Source organism: Neolamprologus brichardi, chromosome 20 (assembly GCF_056152115.1).
Source record: "Neolamprologus brichardi isolate AB-2024 chromosome 20, ASM5615211v1, whole genome shotgun sequence".
Classification (NCBI taxonomy): Eukaryota; Metazoa; Chordata; class Actinopteri; order Cichliformes; family Cichlidae; genus Neolamprologus; species Neolamprologus brichardi.
The window spans coordinates 16151845-16168402 of NC_142123.1; the positions used below are offsets into that span (position 1 = coordinate 16151845).

The window sequence follows — 16558 nt, forward strand, 5'->3', positions numbered from 1 at the left end:
GTATGGTGGCTATATTGTGCGGAGTGCAGGCAGCCAGTATAAATATTACATGGGGGCAGCAGCTGAGTGAGCGCTTAGGATGGGACCGGGGGAGGCCCCTATAGTCCCTCGACAGATGGAACAAGCCGACAGACTAAACACACACACACACACACACACACACACTCCGAGAGAGAGAAAGAAAAAAAAACTTTTTAATAAGCCCGCAGCTTTGGCAGTGTCCCCATGGTACCGGGGCCACACGGTCCCCCAGGGACCAACTGTCCTTTGTCTGGCCAGTTTTTATCTGGAGGCTGGAGTTTATCTCTGCTGTGTGCTCAGAACTCAAGTTTACATTTCTTAAGTTTATTTCGAAATGCTTGCATGCGATGAGTTTGCCCCGTGAAGTTTTAAAGTTACAACTGGTGTAACCAGACATAGCTGTAAGCGTCTTTTAATTCAGTACAGCGATGGTCACAATGTCTCGAAAGGGATTTTTTTTTTTTTTAAATTTTCTATTTATTTATTTCTTGGACGCTAACAGAGCTGCTGCAACTTTTTAAAACAAAGTTCCGGAGCGTGTCTGTTGACTGTCTGTTTATATCTGCGTCAGCACAATGATTCTAAAGAGAGATGGAGATGCCGAGACACAAAGTTTAAACACCAAGTTTCAAAGTTGCTCCTCTACAGTTTAAAAAAGTGAGCGATACGAACCTAGAAAAGTGCGGCACAGCTTCATCTCTGCGGTGCTCCTTCTCTCGGTCCCTCTGAAAAGTCCCGCAGCGGCCGTCAAGTGCTGCTGGCAAGTTTACTTCAGCCTAACAAAGTTGCTCAAACTTTACTTCAACTTGCCGACGAAGTGACGAGGGGCGGTGACAGACCACTGACCGACACGCGCGGGAGCCAATAGGAAGGAGGGCTGCCCTCCTGCTGCCAAGAGCTGGAGCCTATCCCGCCCCTTCAGTGTCAGCTTTCAACAACAATAGCCCGAACAACAGCAACAAAGAGCATCTGCTGCGCCGGGCAACTTTTCACACTCACGCTCCCCCAGCGATCTGACTGAATGCACATAAACTCTCATCTGCTTCATTTACATCAACCTGCACATGCTGCTGCACTGAAAACTTCCACAGACATCAAACATAGATTCAAACGTGTTGCACAAAGAGCTTCGCGGGATTAGATCAAAAATATCTCACAAGTCCACCACAAACTCGTGGACAACTGCATGGACACGTAATGAAGCAGAACTGAGCTGCAGAATGATGAATCTAGCTGTAAACAAACATTGAATTAAAGCAAGGTATATTTTTTTCTACATTCTGCTTATGTTAGCAACATCTCTTTTCTTTTCTCTACTTTTTTTTTTTTTTAAACATGATTGGTCAGTTTCCACCAGCCTCCCTCATCACGTGTGACCAAATGTACCAGATGTACAGCTAATTTAGGGAAGTTAGAGGACCATTTTCACTGGAACTCCAGGCCTATTCAGAGCGTCTGTGTCTGGGACAGACAGACAGTTCCTCCCTCCCAATAGCAGATGGTCTGCCAGATAATGAGCTCTCCCATTGCTTGCTCCCAATACCCCCATCCCCATCTCTCCAAGATGTAATGGGGGTAAAGCAACCTCAACACATTCTACAGCCTTTTCATGTACATTTAATGTTCTGATTGCTTATTGCTATTGTTTGTTGAAGAGAGTTGCACATTGCCAAACAATATCCTCTCCTTTCATGGAGGCGTGTGCTTGTCTACACTTTAAAAATTTGTAGTGTTAATGTAAAACCAGCTCATCTCAGATTAGCCTCCCTTCATCCTCTACAGTTTAAATAAATGAATCACTGCTCACTAATAAATGCACTGAAACAAAACAAACTACACTAAACAAACTCTTAATCTAAATTAAATATTTTTTTAAACACAAATACACTATGTAGCTTACATATTGTATTTTTTTATATTGACAATATTTGTTGCTAAACTAAATTATAAAAAAAAATAAACTAAACTAAAAATACTCCACTTAATTATTTTTCACAAGCCTGAGATAAAGCTGAACTCAGATACATTTTTACTCAATTGAAGTGAATTAAACTAAATTTCATTATCCTTAACTAGAGTATAAGCTTCGCTAGCAAATAACTATATGTTACTAGAGTAAGCTAAAAGACAAACTCAAGCAAAACCAAAAAAACCCCACATTTGCTTGACTCACTTCTAAACTTGAATGGTCACAATAAATAAACTAAACTACACTGAATTCAACTTTCCCTTTCTGTGTAAGCACAGTAGATGTAAGTGACTAAACCAAGCTAAACTACCTGTATACATTATTAGAAGAATCAATGCTGCTAAATTAAACAAAAATAAAAAGAACTTGGATGACTTGGAAAAACTTTTAAAATCCCCCCAAACTAAACTAAGCTGTGACAGCACAATAAATTAACACAGTCTGACTACAGTCAAATTTCCAGTCTTCATCATAAAAAAGGAATTATTAGAACAAGTCAATAATTGTTTCACCAAGCTGGAAAATAGAAAATGAAAGACAAAATGAAAGAAAACAAAACTAAATTCACAAAACTCGCTCCTAGCCTGTTTGTACTGTAACAAATCTGCACAAAATGCATTCCTCTTGACCCAAAGAAAAATCCCTTAACTTGCTTCATAAAGCCTGAATTTTCAACACTGAAGACTAAAGATATTCAAATAAAACGTAACTGAATTAAAAAACAAACAGACAAATCTGAACAGCTAACAACAACTGTGTACGCTAAACTCAACTCAACCTGTGTCAACCAAAACTAAACTCCAACAGATTAAATTAAATGAAGCTAAACTAAACATAACTGAAACAGCTGCTGCAAATGCCCTTAAACAGACTGTTGGAGGCTTATTTAAATGGGGTTGCAGAGGGACTGTAACCTGTTCCAGCTGACATAAGGTAAAAGGTGTGGTACAAGCTCTACATGCTGCCACGGGGCTTAGACTAAACTAAACTAAACTAAACTAAACTAAACTAAACTAAACTAAACTAAACTAAACTAAACTAAACTAAAAAATTACTTAAAACTAAGAAGTCCAACTAGATCAAATAAAACAAAATCAACTTAAACCGCTTATTTGAGCCCAAACTTTGATTACTGAACTAAACATTGAATGAAATGAAACTGACTAGATGAATTTTAGTTTTAGCCGTGCGCATCTGAGCTAAACTTACTTGAATGTGCACGGAAGTGTGGTTCTAAATGCTGTCAACAAATATCTGACCGATACACAGCCTTTAACTGAAGCATAGTTTTCATGTTTATTCTTATCATCGAGTAAACAACAAAGCTAACCATATCTAAACATTAAACTGAAACTAATGCTCCTAAAAAGTTGGATGTGGTTTTCTAGTTTACACATCTGCTCTCCACATCCCTTCACTCTCCATCTCTTTGCTTTTATGGCTCCAAAAAACGAAAGAAACACATCTATAATGAATTCCCTGCATATTAAAGTGGCTTTTGGTGTGCGTGGACAAAGAACGTGTCGCCGTTAAGGAGGACTGCTGGGTTTCCACTAATGCCTCTGCAAGTTTTTTTTATCTGGCCATGCCAGACAGCCTCTTGTATTCTTCCTAAGCACGGTGCTCTCATTAGCCCATTAACTTCACTATTCACCCCCCTTCACCCTTCTGTTCCACTACCCAGATAGGACTAAACACGCACAGACACACTCACGTACACACAGAGACACACACACACACACAAACACTACACATTCACAGGCATATGCAAACGCACACAAATGAATGCGAACACTCCTCCCCACACCATACCACCCCACCCCCAACCCTCTCTCCTCTCATTCTCTGCTCTGTATAACAAGCAGCTGAACTCTGACATAGCCTCCAGCTGTCCTAGAGACACCAGTGACAATAAAGTTTAAACAAATACACACAGAAACACACACAGGGACGAGCAGGAAACAGAACATTGTTGAGAAAATGACTCCCGTGAGTTAATTAATGGAAATTTCACTCCATCTTCATCATCATCGTTATTCAAAAGTCCTCTTAAATGTTCACTCCTACCCTTTCATTATCATTATTCAGCATCTCGATTTGGAACAACTTTGGGCTGCGCTGGTGGAAAGACGTAAGGGTCAGTGCTCCACTGGAAGGGAAAAAGTTTTTCTCTTTGATAAATGAGCAAATTTGTGTTTGAACTAACAAATGATGTGAACGATGTGAATAATTTGTTAAGGAAAATAAAGAGCTTTATTTCTTTTTTTAAAAAATAGCAACTAGACGCACGCTCACTTTGACACAGAAACACATCCTGGTTTCGTGCACAGATGGACACCAGAGTCCACTCTTGTGACAACAATCAGATTCATAACATGACGACTTTATTTTCCTACATGCCCCCTCCCTCCAACCCCTCTCTTACTGTCATACCCCCAACCTTGCTTCTTCTTTCTCTCTAACATGCATGCATCTTTATCATACCCATATATGTCAGCTTTCATTAGATACAGATAAGCCACTAGTGCTTGGGTTTCTGAGAAATCCATGATTTTAAATGTCCACCCAGCAGTGTTTTGCTAAAGGACCGCTTCAATTTTTTCAGGCTGGTCTAAAATAATAACACACCCATACTGAAATATCTTCTGATAGACATGACTTCAAATTTTTTAATGAAATAAGAAGGCTGCAAATAATGAGTATTTGCATTGTTAATTAATCTGCAGATTAACTAAATAAAATCATCCAGTCAGATATCTTCTGCTGCTTGTAGGAAAGCAAAGATTTGCTATCTTTCAGCTAAAACCATAACCCCCCGCCCCTAAAAGCACTGAGAGAAAGGGTTAAGATGATGTTCGTCATGGAGAAGATCACAGCAGGACTTTATCTGAAAACAGAATTGCTGATGGAGAAATGGGCACTACATGTACAGGCTGTGCAAGAACTCCGCATCTAAGATGTAAAGACCCCCACTTTGTTTTGTTAAATGTTAAACAGACTGAGGGAAAATAAAGTAGAAATCCAAGGTGATGTCTTTGAAAGCAGGGTTTTGGTATTCTTCACAGCTTTTGAAGACTGAACTATAGATCAATCAAAATAGTAAATATGTTTTGATTTCCCTTAATAGTTTCAGGTCTGCTTTAAGTAGTTTCCTTTTTGTGTTTCCCCATTATTTGTTCCTGCTGAGCAAAAGAAAAGCTGATACAAACAGAGAGCCATGTTACTTTTGCCTAAACTATCTCATGTATTTTTGGTGACATGAGGACTATGTCCAACATCACTTACAATGGAAGTGCGTATCATGACAGCTAAGCCTTAGCAATTCAACTGGTGGATAAAATCAAATCATAGTTGCCATTAGACTAGTGTATAGTGTAAAATCTTATAGACGTTAGACTGCTTCTGAATTTCCTTGTTTTTATGTATTGTGGATATGTGACAAAGTGATATAAATGCACAAACAGTCTTAAAATGTTCACATTTTGAAACAGTTAGCATTCCCATGGTTCTCAGGTGTAAGCAAGTAAAGTTTATTTATTAAACACATGTCACAGACAAACATTTAGAAAGCGCTGTACACAAAAAGAGTAAAATAAAAAGACCATTATGTGCCATAATAGCCCATGATAAGATACAAGTCACAATATAATAAACTACATAAAGATATGCTGCCAATTCCCAGCTCCATACATTTATTTTTTAACACTGTTGAGGTAACTTTGAATGAGCCATAGTTCGGAACAATCCTTATTGCAGGCTTTCAGTTCAACCTCTGACTGGAACACTGTACCCCTCTCTGTAATCCACCTTACCTCTGATTGGCTGTCCCTCCTAATCGGAACATGTCAATAGCAGGTGGATGTAGACCACACACATATCATACAGATCCAAGAGTAAAGACTGCCTGAAGACTGGATGTAGAGAGCCGTCTGAAACCTGAACATCACTGACCTCATTATCTGAGAAACTGATGATATTTTATAAAGGAAATCCTGAGGAGAAACACTGAGGAGAAGGAGTCAAAGTACTCCCTGATTTCTTAAGAGTCTTGTGGCTGGTTGAAACCACAAGCATAGTTAAGTTCACTGTCGTCCTCGAAGCTTAACGGGTAAGTTTCGAGCATGGGTAAGCCAAGTGTTAGTGAGCATATCACAGATACATCTATATCTGTGTATATGCTCATTGACATTTACCATTTTTATTTTTTATTGTTTTAAACAAGACCTAATACAAAAAAAAATGATGCAGAGTGGCCCTCATTTGTGAAATGCAGTGCTGCAAATTGGAAACAACGTCAATTCAAATACTGTGTATGAATAATCATACATTTACATCACTGTTTCCTTTCATCCATCCATCTGCTTATCCAATCCACAACAATCTGTAAGAGGTCAGATGTTTGACATAGAATGACATATCTATATCAGACGTTTTGTGAGCTCTAGATGATAGCAAGTAACATCCATTTTAATCTACACCTCGAATGTGCACTTAGCTCTAAAACTGTGAACCAACTCTCTACCATAATCAACGCATATGCAGTCAAAATATATGCTGTTGTAGCATGATGAAGACACAAGCTGCCTGTAGCTCTTCATTACTCACAGATTCCCCTTCTCCTTCCTCTGTCTTTTGTGGGAGTTATGAATTTGTAACAGGCGTGCACACACATACACTCAGAGTGAAAGGAAAAGGCCAAGAGACAGACAAAGTTGGGTCTGGATGCCACTTCTGATGACCGTCATCTCTAGAGACCCCTCCCCTGCGTACCCAACCCCATCCGCAGCCTGAGCCTCCCCATGGGGTGGGTGGGAGTGGGGGGCAGCTCTGCCAAAAGGCATCACGTCGTTCAGCTCCTCTGCGTCGTCTGCTCCTCTGTCTGTCCTCTGTACCGCTCTGTCACGTTGCCTGTCACTTACACAAATCTACACTGCAGGACTTTTTCTCTTTTTCTCTGACTTGAATATGAATATCTTAAAGTGAGCTTGAGCCACAATGCAGCATCAGAGTTGTAAATAAGCCCTCCCCTTCCACCCCCCTCCTTGTCAATCCAGTGGTACAGACTAGCATCCCAGCACACTCCTCCCCCCTGCGTCCTACACTCTATGCCCCCGCTGAGGTCGCCCGCCTGACCCCTTGTCACCATCCAAAGTCGATAAGTCAAATTCTTCCAGGCCTCTCCAGGCTGATTTCTTCACTTCGCTTTCTTCATCTGGAGTCACCGCACCTTCTCTCCACACTTGACCCCTCCCATCCTTTCATCCTCTCTCTACTCATGTCGACAACTGCTTCCATCTCCTCTTTTTCTCTCTCCAGCTTTCCATCTCTTATCTTTCCCTCCCTGTCTTTTAGCCCTCTCCATGTACAGTTTCTCACCCCCTCTCAGACCGGGCAGCAGCAGCGGCAGCAGGCTTGGCAAATATGCAGCCCGAGCAGCGGTAAATACAGGCAGCACTTCAAAAACAAGGCCTGATTACAATGACAAAGGCTGCCACACTTTAGGGAGGAGCTTGGAGCAATTTGGAGGCTGTGGGGGCCATTGAGCGAGTGGCATACTTAATGGGCTTTGTGTGCCAGAAGAAAAGGGTCTGAGCTTCTGGGCCCAGCTGTCACTACGGAAAATATCAGACTGACACAGCACCCGACGCTCTTTGGCTTGCTCTCTTTTCTTCTTTCACCCCCTCCTTCTCCCTCCCGCTCCCTCTTTTCCCCTCTCCACTCTTTTTTCTCTAGTTAGTGAACACAAAAAAGTGAAAGCTGCTAGAGAGAAAGAAAAAAACTAATTGAGAACTCCCTTTCTTGATCTCTGTCTCACACATAAGGAATAAAAAGAAAGCATGCAACCATGGTCTCTCTCTCTCTCTCTCTCTCTCTCTCTCTCACACACACACACGCACACACACACACACACACACACACACACATAATGCACAGTCGGCTGACTCTGCAGCAATTATTTAAACCCTAAACCCAGAGGGATAAATTACATTATTACATTTCACTACTTAATTACGTGTGTGGATAGTTACTAAGTGTTAGCCATCATGCATGCATAATTCAGTTCAGTATAGTTACTTTGCTTCATAAAGCACCCCTTTCATTACCAAATGTATGGCAGGAGAACACCAAGTGAACACATATGTGGTGCATATCTACGTGAGAAAAAGGAAAATACAAGTATGCATTAGTGTAAGGCCTCGCAAGGCAATAGTAAGTCCTAACATTTAGTGTATTTCCAGCACAGCCAAACACCAGTTTATTTTATGGAAATGATTTTTCTCCAGTGATAATGGGCTTGGCTCAAAAACAAAGACTTGAGAGATCCTCTGAAGCAGCTCTCTGGTTATGCCGTCTGAATCCTTACACACAAAAAAAGCTCACACTCCAGATCCAACTGTATTACACCAGCTCTGTGACTTATGGCACTATAACACTGAGCATAATACGCACACCCACACACATACACAGCCGAGCTTGCGCGCCAGCGAGCAAAGCAAAGCGTGCACTGGAGGCAAAACAGGCACAACAAACACTTGCGCATGGTCGCACGGCGCTACATTATTGAAACACAGCACAAAGCCAGAGTTGGATGTTGTTTCACCTAATCTCTTTGATACCACTGTGGTGCTGCTAAGCTCCAGAAAATCAGCTTAGCAGATGTCCTAAAGTGTAGGTGGCTTGTTTCATGAGGCAAGAGAAGAAAATGCTACAAGAAGAAGATGAAGAAGAAGAAGAAAAAGAGACAGAGGGAGGGCGGGGGAAGGACCACAGATTTAGAACCTGGCCCTGACAAGTTCAACTCAATCCCCTTTTTTACTTCAGTCTGCCAGGCACAGTTGTTCCAGCAAAGTAGAAGGAGTGTTTTTTTTCCTCTCAATTCTCCCATCACTCCAACCTCACTTCCTCCCCCAAATCACTCCTAAATCACTCACTTTGGAACCTTCTTTCTGCTGCTATTTTTCCAAGCCAAAGAAGCTGTCTTACTTCTGATAATGACGCCGATAATGACAGTAATGAGGCTTTTTTCCCCCAAAAGGTTGCACGTGCTGCTCTGCCTTGAAGCCTTAACCTGTGCTCAGATGTCAGCTGATTAGAGTTGCAAACTGCACACAAACACACACACACACACACAGACTGGTGAATGCATTATCAGCACAAGTGAGACATCTGTATGCAAATGTCATTATGCTGGTGGGGAGGAGAATGGGAGAGGGCCGATTGTGAGTGAAACTATGATAGTGAAGGAGGGAGGGAAGAAGGTCAGGTCTAAAGAAGTGTGTGTCAAGAGTTAGTATATACACCATATGTATACATAAATGGTAGCCATAGTAACCAACTAGCCCTAGCTAAATTCAAGATGGCTCACTGATGCTGTCATCTTTTTCTTCAGCCTCAACTTGTTTTACTTGCACACGTAGTTTATCTGTTCACAGTGATAGAGCAGCAAAGAAAGACCTGACTGTGTTGTAGACGCATCGATGAAACATCTAATCCTTCATTGAGATACTTCATTTCCATGGTGAGATAAAAAATGTTAATGATCCCAGGTGCTGCATAAATTTAATTCAACCCGCTGTAACGAATAACTGCAAATGTGGACATCTCAGTCGTTTCTAAGAGCTTGTGTGGTATGGAGCAAGCACTTCAGTGTCAAGTTATCCTCCTGTTTTAGCAGATTCTACCATGCCCACAGAAGCAAAAGATGCCAAATGGAATCAAGGACATACTGGAAAAGTTACAAATGCTCTAAAGAAATGCTACATGGACATGAAACATTTTACCATGCTAGTTTCAACAAGCGCCATAACTTAAACATCCATAATCTGTGTCCTATTACAGCTAAGCAGCAACCTTCAAGACTGAAAAATGAAGCCAATGCAGATACTTCATTTATTACACGGAGGTTCTAAAAGCAAGTCAGTCCCCGTAGACTCCCACGTTAAAATCTTCAAGTTAACAGCATTTAAAAGCTGCAAGAAAATGGACAGAAGTAGTCTATCACTAACCACTGTGGTTATGGGATGGGCTATCACATGACAAACAATGACAGGGATATGCAGCCCAGAGATTTTAACTTTTGGTAGTAAAGCAATGAAGGTCTCAAAATCTCAAACCTATAAAAAAGACATGGAGATATTCTAAAAAGTTAAAGGCAAAACTGGCCCAGCATCACTCTCAGCAGTTGTAGAAAAGAGGCAATAAAGAATTTTCTTGGGAGGCGAACAGGGAGTCTTTGGTCGGTCTGGGATTACATGAAGAGACACAACCTGCATCCTCAGAAGAAATCTAGCAAGTTGCTCAATGCTTCAAACAGCCTGTTTTGCTAAGTACTTTGCAAAACTGTGCGTGAGTGCATGTGTCTTCGGCTCCGTGCTGTCAGAAAGGCAAAGGGTAGTCATGCCAAATTGATTTGATTTTGTCTTTTTGGTTTGTTTTTTTCTGTTACTCTTTTACTCCACTTTCTTGGAAGCGATAAATAAAACCTATTGATGGAATTATATTTGAAAGCATCTCCACTTTACTTTTAGTGACTAAAACATTGGCATAGTACTGCATATTGTGTGACTTCCAAAGCTCTACCTGGTAGTATATTTTGTGGCTGGAAAGAGAAAACAAGACATTCATAAAACATTACTTTCTGTGATTTTTTTCCAGTCAATTAATTTAAAGTCTTTTTAAAAGCATTGCTATTTTTATGTCACATATCTACTCCTACAACTCCTACAGATTGAAAATTCATTTTTAATTTTTGTAAAGAACTAAAACAAAAAAAAGGTTCTTCATCAAATTGTGGTGCAGTACTTCTAGTCTGTGTAAAGCTCAGCACTCTTTGGATAAGTGTTTGACCAGTTGCCATGGAACATGTAAGGCAGAATTACAGTAAGCCAACGACAACTTCACATGATGCTGTTTTCCAACCTCTTGGATGTCTTGGATTTGCCAGGATTCATATTAAACTTCAACAGTAACTGGAAGATTTACACATGAGTAACATTTAAAATTAAAATGCTGGTGTTTTGATGATGGTAGTGGAGAGAGGTATTTAGCACATCAGTCCAAAATCTTTTATTGGCGTTAAGTTAGGCTAAGTTTAAAATAAAATCGCTGTTTGTATTGTCCTTTAATTTGTCTTTCTGAGCGTACGGTCAGAATGAACAGTTACATGCTTTTATTCCCCATCGTTGTAATCAGTAAAAAATATGAAATACAAGTAAGAGAGAGAGAGAGAGAGAGAGAGAGAGAGAGAGAGAGAGACTATTTGGTGTACATACCAATATCTTTAAAAGTGACTCACCTTCATGCATGAATATCTATAACAGCCTAATTATAATAATGAGCCATGATGACAGAAAAAAGAGAAATGCATGAAACTGCATTCCAAAAATGGCATATCATAAATATTTAAAACCCCTCCCCCAGCACCCACCCACGCAAACTCATGAACACACACACACAAACAAAAAGCATGTATGTATTTTATATGTGTGTAAACTCTACTTAATATATGTATTAAGTTTTATTACTTTGGGAACAATACTTATTGCTCGTGTTCTTACCAAATGCCTGAAAAAGATATTCACTTCCTTCCTGCAATTTTTAAATTATGATTTTATTTATTAAGGGGGAAAAAACTCTCCAAATCTGCCTGATCCTATGTGAATAACTAAGTGCCTCTGTAGTTAAATTCAAATGTACTGTGATTAACCATACTCTTTTGGAAAGGTAAATTTTGGAAAGGTCAGTTTCTCACAAGCCACACCCAAACCTGATTACTGACAGACCTACTGAATCAAGAAATGAGTTAAATAAAACTTGTCTGACAAAGTGAAGTAGGCTAAAAAAAAATCTCAAAATGCAACACATCATGACACAGTGCAAAAAAAACAGATGAGAAACTGTCAAGTTTGATGAGTGAGGGCCCGATATGCAGACGCAGAGAGACAGGTTGAGGCCAAACAAAAGGCGAGTCATTTATCTAAGCTGATGTGAAGAGAATATGGCAAAAGACAAAGCCAAATGAAAAACAAAGTTCAAGAGAGAAAACTCACAGGACATGGAGAAGTGGAACAGAAAAACACTGGGCAAAGACAGAAGACAGCAAGTATAAATACACAGAGGGTTTATTGGGGCAGAGAGGAAAGACTGGGGGAAAGCAGCTGAAACTCTTGGGAAATACAAGACTAGGGAAAGTAAAACAGAACACAGCGGCAAGGATTAACAAAATAAAACAGATAAACGTGGCACAGAGAAAATAAATACAGGGACAGGACTGACACGAAGACAAGAGTGAGGGAACAAGAAGAAAAAACAAGGAGGAACTAATAAACCTGGAGTCACTAATAACTAAACTAAGACTAGGAGGCACAAATATTAAAACTCATGAACACTAGGAAACACAAATACTGTTAACAAAACTTGTAATCTCCTCTTAATCTAATCACCTCTCTAAAGCCACAAAAACTTGAAACTCAGGGCCCACGATAGAAACAAAATTATATACATCTATAAGCTAACAAAGATAACAAAGCTATTTGTTAGGATTCCAAGTTCAGTGAATGATGGTGAGGGCCATTATCTACAAATGGATAAAACAGTGGTGAAACTTCCAAAGATTGAATCAACAACTCATCCTGGAGCTCAAAAAAGAACCAAGAACATCATGTAAAGAACTGCAAGACTCACTTGACTCAGTTAAGGTTATTGTTCATGACACATCAATAAGAAAGAGACTGGGCAAATAAGTGATAAGGTTCTCAGGCAAGCCACTGCTAATCAAAAAGAACACAAAGGTTCATCTCACATTTGCCAAAAAGAAACATCTGGATGATCCCCAAGACCTTTTAGAAAGATATCACATGGACAAAAAAAAGTTGAACATTTTGGAAGGTTTGCATTCAGTTTCATCTGCCATAAACTTAACATAAAAAGTATTTCATACCAACTGTTAAACATGGTGGTGGTAATGTGATGGTCTGAAGATGCTTCAGGACCTGGACAACTTGCTGTAAATAATGGATCCAAAGCTGCTTTTTACCAGAAAATGCTGAATCAAATGTTATAAGTTCATGCCCTGAAGGTCAAGTTCATTTAAGTTATGTAGCAGCAAGTTATGTAGCAATGATCTGCACCAGACCAAATCCATCTCTAAAGAAAAAAGAAAAGAAAAAGTTTGACGTGGACTATAAAGACTCATATCTGATTGAGATGCTTTGGCACAACCTTAAACAAGCCATTCATGCTTGAAAATCCTCCAGTGTGACTAAATAAAAAAACATTGCAAGGAATAATGGACTAAAAATCCTCCACAGTGAAGTGAAAGACTTGTTACGAGTTACTGCAAATGCTTGACTGCAAAGCGCGGTACAACCAGTTACTAGGTTTAGGGTGTAATTACTTTTTAGCTAGATTCTGATAAATTTTTCCCTTAATAAATGAAATCATCCTTAAAAAAATGTATTTTGTATTTAACCAGGTTGACTTTGTCCAATGTTAAAATTAGTTTGATGATCTGAAACATATAGGCATGACAAATATGCACAAAACCAAGACATCAGAAAGGGGACAAATCCTTTTTCATAGCACTGTAGTTAGGGGAGAGAGACTTGTAAGTGCAGCAAACACGAAATAGAAGAGAAACGATGGAGTGAAAAGTTGGCACTCTAGAAATGAATTTTATCCTGTTCTCTGTTATTATGTTTCAAAGTCTTTATTTATAAATGTTCTAATATTAAGAATAATTTATTTAGGAATGTTTTCTATGTGTTCTCCTGGAATACTATATACTTACAGTATATATACTATATACACTTCACTAGTTGATTAAGACCATTTCCACACTTACTTTTGACACTGTTTTGACACAGGTCATATGGCCATGTTCTCCAACCACTGTTTTCACTAATGTGACAAAAAAGTGATAGAGGACTGCATGTTTCTTTCTGTCATTGTAAGGTCTTGCCCTTGCAACTTAAAACACATTGAGATAGATGCTGTTACACACTGACATTATATCCAATGAAAACAAATGGATGACAAAAGAGTGATATTACTTCAGTATTTTACATTTACCACATCAGCTGCTTTTTTCTGTTTGTTTGCATTGTGGATGCTCTGATTTTGGAAAAATTAGATATTTGGGACTTTCAAAAAGACTAGCAAACATCACCGCATTTACTTAAAGTTATCTTTAGACAGCAAATGGTTGCGTGTGCTGGTAAGTGATTCAGCACTGCCATTTCATGCTCAGCCAAGTCACCAATACTTATTTTATCCTCTAAAAAGTCTGCTTTCATTGCATTCTGTATGTAGAAATGTATTTGCAATACCAGATCTGCATTGAGGCATAAGAGTTAGAACTGTTCTCTGCAATCCCACCTTGCAAATTTTGGTGAATATAATAATCATATTTCTACCTGTGAAGCATAGTTTTATATAATACTGAATTGTGGATAAAACTGTTTTGGTTGTTTAAAAATACAAGTTTATTTTTGTTGTTGTTGATCTTAAGAGTATAAGTAGAAAAGATAAAACTGCAGAAAATGTTGATTATCTTAAGGAAAAGGGTAGAATTAGCTATTAGCATCTAGAAATCCAATAAGAACCATGCTTTTAAATAAGGTGTTAGGTAGTTTTATACTTTGAGTTGTGAGGAAAACTGTCGCACAGCCACAGTTGTATTCTTTATAGCTACTGTTGATTTAGGATTGAAACGAAATTCCATTGTCTTTGAATATTTCAAAGGAAAGAGTGCCTGAGAAAGAAACAGGAACTATTCACAGCATCCCTTTTCATGATCTTCTGTAGCTGATAAATATACTTCATAAATCCTCTGTTGACCGAATTCCTTATGAGTTTAATTTTACCTACATACACACATGAAATATTTGGTCAGATGGGCCAGACTAGGTTCTGAGCTCACACCCTACAAATACACTCCCCCCATGTTAGTCTTACTCAAATGGTAATGTTAGTTGCATCTGGGTGGTTTTGGAACTGTCCATGTTGCCTCCCTGTTAACGCACACTGATTGTATCTTTAACCACTTTGTTACTATTAGATTGTTTGCCAAAGATGCCAAAAATAACACATTTTGGCAGGAAAATTTTTATTTTTGCACCAACACCCATCCATCCATCCATCTTCTTATCTGAGGCCGGGTCGCGGGGGCAGCAGCCTAAGCAGAGAAGCCCAGACCTCCCTCTCCCCGGCCACCTCCCCTAGCTTATCCGGGGAACACCAAGGCGTTCCCAGGCCAGCCGAGAGATATAATCTCTCCAGCGTGTCCTGGGTCTGCCCCGGGGCCTCCTCCCGGTGGGACATGCCCGGAACACCTCACCCAGGAGGCATCCTTGTCAGATGCCCAAACCACCTCAGCTGGCTCCTATCAATGTGGAGGAGCAGCGGCTCTACTCTAACCCTCTCCCGGATGGCTGAACTTCTCACCCTATCCCTACGGGAGAGGCCGGTCACCCTTCGGAGGAAGCTCATTTCCATCGCTTGTATCCGCGATCTCGTTCTTTCGGTCACTACCCACAGCTCTTGGGCAATGTTCCCTCTAAGCTGCGCGCGTGAGCAATTGCGCACTGCTGGCAGAGTCTCTGCGCACAGAAAATCTGTGTTGCTCACACAAAAGAAAATCTAACCTGAATTGAAATTAAAATAAATACTTTAACAATTCTGTTTTGCAGTGTTAGTCAGTAAGTGATTGGCTGATTAGAACGATGCCTTATCCCATAGTCCAGACACCGGTGTTTTAGCTAGCAAAGCGGCGTGGCTGATGTGGAGTGAAGCCACGTTAATGACAACGTGTATAACCGTTGGAGATGTGAGCAGGACAGACGGAACAATTGACGGAAAAAGTGTGGACTTTATACCAGTTTTTAAATTGTGTTGATAGGCCACGTAAAACCAGAATTATGATAAAAAATATATGCAATGTTTGGTTTTCTTACTGTGGGAAGAAACGGTAAAAACGGCGTTTTATAAGGAAAACGCTCAAAAGCACTCTCCGCCTGTGAGCAAAACCAAAACCAAAAAAACCCCCACCCTTTCCTATTGGTGTACCAAAATGTACCATGTCGACCAATCAAAAAATTATATGGCAACATGGCATTTAGTTGTTTAGGAAGGGGGGAGTTTTAGGAGTGACAGCGGTGTTTTGAGATGTGAGAGATTTGCACGTTTAGCGTAAATCTTGTGTAGTTAGTGTGTAGTGTAGTCAATAGTTTTGTTGTGTGTGTCAGAACAATGAGGCGACTGCTGAATGTTACAGGTGTTACAGCAGTGATACATCTCCTGTTGTCAGGCCTACAGGTATCAGGCTGTTGTTCTCCTTTATCTCATAGTGGACAGAAATTATTTTTTTGGAGTGGCACAAATAATTTGTGTGGCATCAAATTTGATGCAGAACACCTGATTATTCTGTAAATAGTTTGAAATATTTATTTACAAAAACGTCTTGGCTGCATTTTTAGGTAAACAGCTGCAAAAAAACTTTGTTGTTTGCATAAATCAGTTACTTTTTTGAAGAAGTAACTATATAATTAATTGCCCAACATTGGTCATTAT

General features: G+C 39.7%; 1 protein-coding gene across 4 annotated transcripts in view; it reads right to left on the reverse strand.

Annotated features, from left to right (window-relative positions):
* The window catches only part of myt1b (myelin transcription factor 1b), a 41500-nt gene extending 40698 nt beyond the window's left edge, over positions 1-802 (reverse strand). For all 4 annotated transcript variants that reach the window (XM_087834485.1, XM_087834484.1, XM_087834486.1 and 1 more), the window contains exon 1: positions 694-802. In XM_087834485.1, the coding sequence (XP_087690611.1) occupies positions 694-718 (25 nt within the window). In that variant the 5' untranslated portion in view covers positions 719-802. The remainder of the gene's footprint in view (positions 1-693) is intronic.
* Positions 803-16558: the final 15756 nt, after the last annotated feature.